This window comes from Naegleria fowleri (genome assembly GCF_008403515.1).
Source record: "Naegleria fowleri strain ATCC 30894 chromosome Unknown tig13, whole genome shotgun sequence".
NCBI classification, from domain to species: Eukaryota; Heterolobosea; class Eutetramitea; order Acrasida; family Naegleriidae; genus Naegleria; species Naegleria fowleri.
The window spans coordinates 432,868-444,846 of NW_025407945.1; the positions used below are offsets into that span (position 1 = coordinate 432,868).

At 34.4% G+C, this 11,979-nt stretch overlaps 6 protein-coding genes across 6 annotated transcripts; 4 read left to right on the forward strand and 2 right to left on the reverse strand.

Moving 5' to 3' along the window:
* Positions 1-22: 22 nt before the first annotated feature.
* Positions 23-1,787, reverse strand: FDP41_012291 (uncharacterized protein; the record flags this gene model as incomplete). Its single annotated transcript, XM_044702794.1, has 2 exons — positions 23-1,275; positions 1,550-1,787. 2 exons carry the CDS (start codon positions 1,785-1,787, stop codon positions 23-25), a joined length of 1,491 nt encoding a protein of 496 aa, XP_044566347.1.
* Positions 1,788-2,089: 302 nt separating this feature from the next.
* FDP41_012292 (uncharacterized protein) lies at positions 2,090-2,647 on the forward strand (the record flags this gene model as incomplete). Its single annotated transcript, XM_044702795.1, has 1 exon — positions 2,090-2,647. The coding sequence occupies one exon, from the start codon at positions 2,090-2,092 to the stop codon at positions 2,645-2,647; it is 558 nt and encodes a 185-aa protein (XP_044566348.1).
* A 352-nt stretch (positions 2,648-2,999) lies between these two features.
* On the forward strand, positions 3,000-4,205 carry FDP41_012293 (uncharacterized protein; the record flags this gene model as incomplete). The annotated part of the gene is made up of 1 exon (XM_044702796.1): positions 3,000-4,205. The coding sequence occupies one exon, from the start codon at positions 3,000-3,002 to the stop codon at positions 4,203-4,205; it is 1,206 nt and encodes a 401-aa protein (XP_044566349.1).
* Positions 4,206-4,272: 67 nt separating this feature from the next.
* On the reverse strand, positions 4,273-4,752 carry FDP41_012294 (uncharacterized protein; the record flags this gene model as incomplete). Its single annotated transcript, XM_044702797.1, has 1 exon — positions 4,273-4,752. The coding sequence occupies one exon, from the start codon at positions 4,750-4,752 to the stop codon at positions 4,273-4,275; it is 480 nt and encodes a 159-aa protein (XP_044566350.1).
* A 179-nt stretch (positions 4,753-4,931) lies between these two features.
* FDP41_012295 (uncharacterized protein) lies at positions 4,932-9,038 on the forward strand (the record flags this gene model as incomplete). The annotated part of the gene is made up of 1 exon (XM_044702798.1): positions 4,932-9,038. One exon carries the CDS (start codon positions 4,932-4,934, stop codon positions 9,036-9,038), a length of 4,107 nt encoding a protein of 1,368 aa, XP_044566351.1.
* A 675-nt stretch (positions 9,039-9,713) lies between these two features.
* On the forward strand, positions 9,714-10,523 carry FDP41_012296 (uncharacterized protein; the record flags this gene model as incomplete). The annotated part of the gene is made up of 1 exon (XM_044702799.1): positions 9,714-10,523. One exon carries the CDS (start codon positions 9,714-9,716, stop codon positions 10,521-10,523), a length of 810 nt encoding a protein of 269 aa, XP_044566352.1.
* Between the last annotated feature and the right edge of the window lie 1,456 nt (positions 10,524-11,979).

An 11,979-nucleotide genomic window follows, 5' to 3' on the forward strand; every position in this document is an offset into this window, starting at 1 on the left:
CAAAGGCAGCAGCTGTCTTTTATTAAAGCATGGTCAAACCAACTTCTTGAGGTTGCAAGTCTGGGAATTTGTAATTAAATAAATAATAATACAAATAACCATCTCCAGTACCAAATTTTAACTTGTCCAAAAATTGTTGATTGTCCATAATATTCACACAATTAAAGACATCAAAATCTCTATTTTGAGCCTCAATGAGTGCACTCTTCATGAGAGATTCAACATTGGTATTCAAACATGTATAAAAATAGAGATAGGCTGCTTTCAATACTTGATGCTTTGGATTACCAATAATTGTACTTGGAAGAGAATAGAATGAAATAAAATCAAGAATCTTTTCATCATTGTCAGGAGCAGTAATCACAAATGAGTAAATAACACCTTCTCTTCCAACAAACCAATGAATCACTTCTTCTTTTGTGAATATTGGTGCTACTTTGAATTGACTTAAATACTCGTTCAATAATTTAGTGATTTGAGTACAATCCTTCTTACGTAATGGACGCATATTTGGTAATCTTTCTTTAACATTCATCTTGTAATACTTTTTAGTCACTTCCAATGGATTTTGGAAACTCTTAGCAAATGGTGGAATTGAACTAAATTTGATATCAATCAGTTTTTCTGGATTCAATGAACGATGATAATATCTTGCCTTACTGATGGGACGTGGAATAATCACACCAGCAGTGTAAATGGCTTGCCATACATTGGTTAAATTCACACGTCTAGTAATTTCACCAATCAAGAGAGGTGTCAATCTCTTTTCTCTTAACTTTTTGTGAACACATAAAAAGTTAATTTCAACCATTTTGACATTTTTTTCAAATTTTTCATTAGTTTTGGTGATAGTCTCAGTGGCATTTGATGAAGTAGGAGTAGTAGCAGTCTCAGTAGTAGTAGTTGTAGTAGTAGTAGTACTTGAAGCATTCTCATGTTTAAATTCATGTCTCAATCCAATCAACATGGGAATGGCAGCAATAAATCCAACAAATGTTTTTGAGGATTCCACTCTCACCACACAATGCCAATCTCTTCTATATCCAGGTGGAGCAAGTGCCCATCTAAGAAATTCTTTCGTGTAGGCAAAACGAAACATGGCATCATCATCTTCAACGTAATTGCCCTCCAATAGAGAATAAAGTTTGGAAATATCTTCCTCTGAATTGACATCTAAATCATACCATTCATAGCCTTTTGGAAGAGTGTATGGAGTGGCTTGAACTTGATCCACAGTCTTGGTTTCAATTTCTCCGAGTTGGTCAATCTTTTCATCTTTACAGTGTGTGTGTGTGTGGTGAGGAAGAAAAGTAGTGACATTTAGGTGTGTATGGATAAGGAAAGAAGTGATACAAGATCATCCAAATAAAAGAAGAAGAAGAAGAAGGATCATTTCGAACCACCACCACCACCACCCATGATGATGATGATGATGTATGGAGAGGAGGATATCGATGAAATCAACCAATTGTTCATCGCATGGTGTGAATCAATTCATTCATATTGCACAATATTAGAAGAAGAAGAAGAAGAACAAACAAATACTTACAAATCTTGGGAACAGGTTGATGATTCCAAAACTTTCGATCCTTGACAATCTCTTGTTCCGCTCTCTTAGTATCTCCTCCGGGAAGATATTTAGCAACGTTTTGAATGGCTTCTTGAGTAATGCGAGAAGTGTTACTGCCTTGAGACCCAGTCGTTGTAGCAGATGTTGATAAAGCCTTGTCGTTGTTGGCTGAAGAGTTGTTGTTGTTGTTGTTGGGTTGATGATCAGATGGCAACATTTTTTTTGTAGGTAATGAATGCTTTTGATGTTGTCATCATCCTCTCGCACGATATCCTAAAGGAAGATCGTCATTGATACGGAGGAGTGTTTCAAGTTCCTCATCTCAATATCAAGGTTTTGGTTCATTTCGTGTTTAGGAATAAAGGTTGAAAACATTCAAATAAATAAACATTTAATTAATTTTATTAAAAAAAACAAATTGAAAAAAATTGAGCAAGGAAGAGACTGTACCGTCTGATCACATCAACCCGACTCGCGTTCATCATCAACCTTTTCACAAGACCACACTAGACCACCACCATGGTACAAGTCAATAATCAAGCCAATCTCATTGATCATCGTTCCTTCTTTTCCTCTCATGAAAATCATAAAAAACTTTCAGAAAATCAAAAACTCCGTCTGATGGGAGTCATTGATAAGAATGTTGAACAATTGAAAATTCTCAATAATTATATTTATCCTATTCAATACAGAGAATCTATTTATGAACAAATATTGCAGAGAGGACCTGATTTTAACATGTTTGCAATTTTCAATGACATTGCTGTTGGAAGTTTTTCATGTCGAATTGAACAATACAATAACACCAAAGCCATCTATATCATGTTATTGGGAGTATTACCTAAATATAGAAAATTAGGAATTGGTAAACAATTAATGGAGAAAATATTTGATATTGCTAGACAGAATGGAATTTCAACATGTTTTCTTCATGTACAAACTGGCAATGAAGGAGCTGTTCAATTTTATGAAAAGTTAGGATTTGTCAAGGTAAAGACATTGGAGAATTTTTATGCAAAAGATGACATTCCATTGGGAACGAGAGATGCTTTTTTAATGGAAGTGAAATTACCATAAATGATGAGCAATAATGAATCAATTCAATATCCGATTATAGTAATTATTATTATTACAACTACTAGTAGATCTGGTCGGAGGATGAAAAAAATTAAAATTTTATTAAAATTTCATGAATACTCTTTTTATGCACGTGCGCCACTCTTCTATTGCAGAATAATTATTTTCTAAACCATAAACTGACAACCATGCTCTGTCTATTCTTCATCATACATATTTTATCATTGAATATATAATTTACCAATATATACTCTTGATGTCATTTCCGCATTCAACGAGAAGAGAGACACAATTTGACCACCACCACCACCACCACATCGCTCTTCTTTAACGACAATTCAACCACCAAAAAATGTCTCTTGCTCCTCGAACAAGAGGTCTCTCAAAGACAACATCCAAGACCAGTAGTGGTGTTGCAACCAGCACGACGATGAATGATGATGATGGTGGTCGTAGTAGTAGTCGTCATCAGATCAGCCTCCAATCCAAGACAACCTTGTCTTCCGTACCCTCCTCACGAGAGAAAAGACAGTCCGGTAGTAGTAGTATCAAGCCTGAGACTGTACCTCACTCATCATCATCAGCACCCTCAAAACCAACCACAAGCCTCTCTTCAAACACCAAACTACTCTCAAATCCTTCAATGAAACAACCCAAACCATCCACAACGAGCAATAACAACTCCCCAACAATCCTCATTCCTGTAAATAATCATACTCCTCAATCAACCAATGCAACAACCATCACCTCTTCTTCCTCTAGACCTGAACAAACTTCCTCTGCCTCTACTCTTGCTCAAAACTTCCGATCCAAATCTCCATCCTTCAATTTTACAGTTTCAAAAATTCAAACCTACGAAAGAGTGTACCAACGAGTGTTGCAGCAAAAGCAAATGAAAAACAAACAACAACCACATCATTCATTCAAAACCTTAAATATTTATTCAGATTTGGCATTATGTTTGAGGTTATGTGGAGCCTCTCCTACCACTGATCATTTAATGTTGCATTACAATCAACACTTGAAACACAGTGATGAATCGTTTACTTTTGGAGATTTCTTAGATTTTCTTAGTAAACAATATGAATTAGAGAGAGACATGGATTATAAAGACATTTTTGTCAAGTATTTTGTATTGAACAGTTATGGAGAGAAAATGTTAAGCGTCAATCTTTTAAAAGAATTATTATTTGAAAGTGGTTTGGATCCTCTCACAGATTCAGAAGAATTTGATCGTTTTATTAAATACATTCTTGGAGATGATTATCAAAAACAAGTAGAACGATTTAAAAAGAAGCAAATGAAAAAGAAACAATCCGAAATGAAAGAAGAAGAAATTCAAAAACCAATATCCTCTTCTGGAGCAACACTTGGGTCTATTGTATTGACTGAGAATGGTGTTGAATTTGTAAATCCAGGTGTAGTAGCAACAACAAGTGTTGTTGAAAAGAACAATGAAGTTCCCAAGCAGACAGAGGTGGTGGATCAAAGTGAGAATGAGGAAAAGCTTGAATTATTCATATCACTTGAAAAATTCTTAGAATTGGTAAAAGTGTAAACGTGAGTGTGTGTTCAATAAATGAATGATCAGTTCGTCTTTATTCACAAATAAATGATTCAAATGATTACCATTTAATTTCTGGATTATGTTTAAATTCTAAATATTCTTTCCAAATGAAACATGAAATTTCAGCTTCATTATCTACTCCATTTTCTTTTAATGTTTTATCTAAATTTAATACTAATTTGTCATCGTCTTGAAAATTAATCACTAAATTATTAGCTTTAAAAGAATGAGCATGATGATACATCTTTAAAGTGTCATAGGGTCTATTACGGTGTGGAAGATATGCACTTTCCTTTTCAACTTTATCTTTAATTAAATTTAATAAATCTCTTCCAGTGAGTTGTTCGGAATTAATATCTTTGAGAATCATTAATTTAATATTTCGATATGCAAATGATTTGATCAATCGAATGGTTATGGTTATAATTGGATATTCTGATGAGTTGTTGTTGTTGTTTTGAAGAGGCTGATGATGATCAATGGTTGATGATGATTCCGATGATGAGGATGCAGCACTAGAAGAAGAGGCTTGTAACATTTTTATTTAAAAAAAATTGAACTTTGAGTGGTGTGTCGCCAACACTCGATTCGTCATTGTCACTCAAATTGTCAACTCTCTTGTGTGATTACAATCATCATCATACACAACAATTTTATAATCTTTAACTCGGTATATTAAACAATATTAAAAGAATATCATAATAATTCGATTCATGAATGGACCCATCCACATTATCCCATTCGGACGTCGACACCAACCGTGAGAATTCCTCTGAGTTTATTAGTCGAACACAGCAACAACAGCTCAGCAACAACAACAATCACATGACTCTCACCTCACCATCTCTTCCCAACTCGAACTTGAATACCCATATGTCCATCTTTTCAAGTTTCAAATTGAAAAGACAATCCATGAGAAATGTAGATCAATCACAACAACACTCTTCACAACAACAACAACAACCACTCATTCATCTCGAAGGTTATCTCTCTAAACAAGGTAAAATTGTCAAGAATTGGAAAAAACGATACTTTTCATTCCATGATCATCACATACTCTCCTATTACACAAAACAAGATAAAAAGAAAGAAAAAGGGTCTCTAGATATCAACAATGCAATCATTGTGGAATGTTTTTCAGAATTTAAAAATGAATATAACATTTTCAAAATTGTGACTAAAAAGAGAGTATTAATTGTCAAAGCTCAGAGTAGTGATGAAATGTTTCAATGGATTGATAAGATGAGAGAAGTGAATGAAAGTGTGAGATTTTTAGATGTCTTACCACAAGAAGAAGATGAACCTAATAACAATAATAACAAGAACAACAAACCAATGATTCAACAGAATGGTGATGATGAAAATTCAAAAGATGATGAATATGACAGTGATGAAGATGACAATGATGATGACTCTGAAAGACTCACCGATGATAATTTATCTTCCACCTCCACATTGGTATCTTCAAGTTATGGCAATATACATCAAGAAGAACATGTTCAACAACAACAACAACAACAACCACCACCAACACTTTCAACAACAACAACACCATTGGCTCATCATTCAGATGCACTTCCCAAAAAGGTTCAAGAAGATGATGAAGATGTGGTCGATATGAATGTATTGAAAGATAAATCTCTTGCACAAGAAGAAATGTATTATCTCAATCATCGAATGATGAATGAAAGATATGATGCCATTCATGATGAAGATGAGGAAGAAGATGAAGATGTTCAAGTGGTGGTTGTGAAATCAAAGATCAACAACTCTACACCGAAAGGTTCTTCAAGTGGTGGTAGTAGTATGGGTGGTGGTCATAATGGTCCAACATCTTTTAACCCACGTGATACTAGTAGAAATTCAAGTCATTACAAGAATTACAACAACCATTCAAAACAATCACATAGTGATACCATGAACCATCCATCATCATTATCAGATCACACTACAACTACTACTACTCCTCCTCCAATGGTCATTGATGATATTACTTCCTTTTTTATTATGAGTACTGAAAAATCATTCAAACAAGATCATCCATCCATAGTGGAAGATGTGAATCATCATGACAATACCATGAATCCTACCAACATGAACAACAACAATACTCAAAAAAAGAAAATTCAACTCGTTCCTCCCATTGAAAAACACAATCCATTGGATCGAGCATTTAGAGACATTCATGTCATTCCACCTCATCATGATGATTCTCTTATAAATAATCATGATGGTCAAAGTGGTGGTCAAAGTGGTGGTCAGAGTGGTCAGAGTGGTGGTGGTCAGAGTGGCAGTCAAAGTGTTTCACTTTTACTCATCAAACAAAATTATCAAGAAAATATCAAACAAAGAGCTTTGAATGAATACTATACAAGTATTGCTTTGGAACAAGAGATACATCCATCCACTACGACTGGTACCACTATTACTACTAAGAGTACTACTACCTTATTAGGACTTTATTCCTTTGGAGGAGATGAAGAGAATTCTAAACAAGAGAATCCAATGCATCATTCCTACATTCATGATGATGAGAGTGACAATGAAGAAAAAGATTGGCTCATGAAAAAATCAACACCTAGTTCCAATAGTAATGGTCATTATTTGTATTTTCATCATCCATCCTTTAGAGAATATTCACATTCAAGTGCCATGATGAAAATTATTATTTTATTGTGTAGTGTGATGGTAATGAAATTTCTCTCGACACGATTTCTCATTTCAAACATGGTGAATGGTGATTCAAGTGGAGGTGGTTCAAGTGGTGGTGTTATTAGTGTTGTTGGCAGTATTAGTAGTATGAGTGGATGTGTTATTGGTGTTGGTGGTGTTGGTGTTGGTGGTGTTGGTGTTGGTGGTGTTGGTTTTAGTACGAGTAGTAGTGGAAATGGTCCAATGATAACAACAGCAGTCATTGATAATGATTCATCCTTTCTCTATATATGTGTGGTCATGTTGAGTGTCATTTTAGAATTAATGTTTTTATATCCTATTCTACAATATCTATTTATGGAAATTACAAACTGTAGAATGAATATTTTTAGATATTACTATTATAGAGGTTTACAAGGTATTCACCGATCAGAATTATTTATTAATAGTAGTAGTGGAGTATTGAGTGGTAAATTTATTGTACTCTCATTGATCATTCTCTTTGTATCAAGTTGTATTCAATATGGAATATGTTTAGGATTTGTACATTTATTGTATGATGATCCAATGAAGGGTGGTAGTGGTATTGTTCAAACAAATTCCAACAGGATTGGATCCATCATCATGTCTACTACTACTACTGCATCTGCATCTAGTACTACTACTACTCCTCCTCCTCCTAATATTACCTTACTGTCCAACATTCCACTCTTTTTCACACTCTTCTACAATATTGGAAATGTATTTTTATATAACCTTATTTGTCTATGTCTTTGTATATTTATTACAGTCTATCAATTAGTGAATGTATATGCTGTAGTGATGAGTGGAGTCTTTGTTTATTTAATATTTGTTGTATTGACTTGTGTACCATATACTCAATCATTGATTTTACCTTCCTTGATGAATTCCATTTATTATTGGATTTCATTGGGGTGTGGAGTGAGTGAAATGGTGTCATTGATGTTTGCACTCTTTTTATTATTCCTATTCAAACAAAGTATTGCATGTGGTTGGTGTTATGGTAGTAATAGTATTGGTAGTTGGAGTATTGGTAGTAGTAGTAGTAGTAGTGGTGGTGGTGGTGGTGGCAACAACAACAACATTGGCAACAACTTGTTCTCTCAGATTCTCTTCCATAAATGGGATTCTATTTTATTGAAGAGATTTTTTGGAATGTATGGAAATTTATTCATCTATTCTCTATTACCCTTATCCATTTATTTGATGAATATTGGAGTGATTGGAAGTCATTTACAACCTTCTTCATCCAATCACAACAACAATCACAACAATAATCACAACGAGAACGACAACAACACTACTACTACTACTTTAAACTCCAACTTCTTCTCTAAAAGTGAATGGATTGCCTATTGTATCGTCTTGACTTATCATTTCATTTTTATCAAAATTGCATGCACTTGCAATGCCATTGTAGGAATGTACAATAGAAAATGTGTGAATCGATTGAATTATAGAAATTTAATCATTCTCATTGTGAAGGCTCTGTTGATACTCTTCATTCTCACATTAATCTTCATTGGAATGTATTTATTCACTGATATTTCAAATATTATTCTAGATAGCATGTATTTAACACCACAATCAAATATGGTAGTGACTACTGAAAAGAATATTCAAACATTTTGGATTGTATCGATTGTGAGCAGTGTGTGTTATGTGATTATGAATTTGTATCAAGTGCTCATTGTGACCACAAGTTCAAGTGGTGATGATTCAACAACAAGTCATTTTGAAGAATCTAGTGGTGGTGGTGGTGGTGGTGGTGGTGGTGGTGATTCAAGTGGCGCCGCCAATTGGAATTCCATACTACCTACTACTAGTACTACTAGTACTACAAAACAGGGTATGAATACGACTACTACTAGTACTCACCTACTCTCGAACATTCATTCCATTCCTCTCTTCACCACATTGGCATTGAATCTCATCATTTCCATTCCAGCATGTTTAATTTGTTTATTGGTTCCATCCATTCGATCCATCTATGCAACATTTATTGTACAAATGAGTGTCTATGCTTTGTGTGCTTTGTGTTGTGCCATTTATTATCATGTCAAAGTATTGAATATAGATTTCAAGAGAGAATACAATACCATGATTGCACACATGTTACACAAGAGATATGAAGAGTCTTATCGAAATTGACAATTGGAAAGGGTAAATGATCATGACACATGGTCAATTTCTTTCAAATCATCATGACAATTCATGATGGTCAGGACATGGTCATTTCTTCAATGAATAATAGTACGGTACTATTGTGCCATCATGGAGAATGCGAATGTGTGTTGAACAGAGTTTCTGTTGTGCACCTATCGATGTTGTGTGCACTAATGTGGAGAATATGCATGTCGTGGAGAATTATATTTCATGTCTCTCTCAAAATGGATCTTGATTTCATTTTGGAATCTTTTCCTTGGTTGAAATTGAGAATACTCATGAGGAAAAGGAGTTAGGTCAAATCATTAATTTCGTGTATGTTCCAATTCCATATGACACGATTTGTCCATAACCAAAACATGGATTTTGACCTAGACAGAGCTCTTTTCTTAATTTGGATTTATGAAAAACAACAATAAAACACCATTCAGGTCAGCACATCGTGTGGTTCTTGACAAGAAAAAGAACACAACAATTATTGTGAAAAGACACACACCAACTTCGACGTCGTATTACCATCCATTATTGTTCGATTGATTCGATTGATTTGATTGATTTGATTTGAAACCAATTTTGCAAGAGTAAAAAACTGAACACCCCTCCACAACAACAAGTGTGTTGTCACAACCATTTTGAACACAAGTGTGTTTTAGGCTGACCATGTTTTCATCCAACAAGAGAATACTCATCACATTGTTGTTATTGGTGATTGTGGTGATTGTGTCCATCCATGCACAAGCAACACCAGAACCATCATCTGCAAGTGATCCACCTCAACCTGAATCATCAGATCCACCAACACCAGAGCCATCATCAACCGTAGATCCAGAATCATCTACAAGTGATCCACCTCAACCTGAACCATCATCTGAAAGTGATCCACCTCAACCTGAACCATCAGATCCACCTCAACCTGAACCATCAGATCCACCTCAACCTGAACCATCATCGACAGTGGATCCACCTCAACCTGAATCATCAGATCCACCAACACCAGAGCCATCATCAACCGTAGATCCAGAATCATCTACAAGTGATCCACCTCAACCTGAACCATCATCTGAAAGTGATCCACCTCAACCTGAACCATCAGATCCACCTCAACCTGAACCATCAGATCCACCTCAACCTGAACCATCAGATCCACCAACACCAGAGCCATCTGATGCAAGTACAACAACAACACCTGATCCTCAAGAATCGAGCACTACAACTTCACCACCAGAAGAATCAAGCACTCCTACATCTGAACCAAGCACTCAACCTGATGATACCCAACCAACTTCTGACGATTCTACGAATACTCTTTCTATAAACGAAGATGCCATGTTTGAAAATACACTGAGTTTACAAATGAAGAAAAATAGATGTTCAAGAGCGAATAGATCTTGTCATAAGAAATGCAGAAAGGGAACTGAAAAACGGTATTACTTGAATGGTCATGGATGTATTTTCTGTGAGTGTAGCTAAAACTTGAATGTACGTTTAATTGAAAACAATAAACCATTGTGAGACCACCAATTTATCTTCAGATCCACTTCATATCAATTTATCACTCCTTCTTCATTGTGAAATTGTTCATCTCTAAATCGAGCCTCGAGAACTTTCCATTTAGCACAACCAAAATAGCTCTAAAGAGCAAAGAAACCAGTTGAAAGTCCGCAGCAATCTTCTTCTGCTTTGACACTCGAGAACACTGCTCCTTCTCATAATTAATTAGAATTTTACTGACACTTGTTGTTTACTTGATTTTTGGTCATTGTTGGTCATAATTAATTCCCTCAATTTACAATTAAACTTTGACATGACATTGATATTCTTCGGCTTTGGATTTCAATTCGTTGTTTCATTGCTCGTCATTGATGTTTCAAATATTAAAACGTTTCCCGTTATTTGATATTCTTTTTCTGTACTAACTTTCCAATACTTTACAACAAAAAGACTTGGTTGATACTCCATCTCCAAAAGTGGTTGTTAGGAGAGGAGGCTGCAACTAACCCACCTGTACTAACTAATTATAGTTGATTTACATATAATATATCATATAATAAATATAATTGCTTTTAAGATATTAATTATTGTATAAACAGTTATAACAAATTTTCAACAATTCTATAAGAATAATAATATAATGGGTATTATTGTTAAACCTTTCTTCATGAGACTAATTTATTATCTTCAGTGTTGGATGATCGTTATTGAGGAATGTCACTCAATAATATTGTTATAGAATAGATCATGGATTGATAGTTAGTAATAGTTATTATTTATGTTTGTAGTGTATGCTTTAATAATATTTGATCTGTTTACATTTATATTCCTCTTTAGTATAACAACAAAATATTAATTGCAAATTATAATGTTGTCTAATGTTTAGAAACTATAAGAAATTCTTAGTAAGTAACTTAACAATATTTTGTTGAGACAGATGTGTTAGTATTGCTTCCTCTCCTAAATATCACTTTAGGAGATGGAGCATCAACCAACAAGCTTTCTTCATTGTACAGTTGTCCCAAGAATGGATAGCATCTGTTGGAATTGAGTGTTCTGAAGCTTTGGCCTTATCATTGATGGGTTCTCCCACGATCTTTTTTAAGTTTTATCCGTCGTTGATTCGCTCAACGATGTTTCCGACGCTTTATTGCGATGTTTTTCAAGGAACATGGTCTATATCAATTTCTTGTTTAAAATTTTATTGAGCTAACCTTTTTTTTATGATCACTTGCGGTGAAGTAGAAATGAATATTCTTGATTTGTTTCAAAATTAACAATTTGTTTATGATTTGATTGAATAATTCTAACAAATTTATTTATATGATCTATATTCGTCCCAGAGCTATCCATTCAATGTGGTTTTTCTCAAAACAATTTGAGTTTTTTCATCACATTCTAGTATCCATTTCTCGGGACAACTGTACAACAAAAA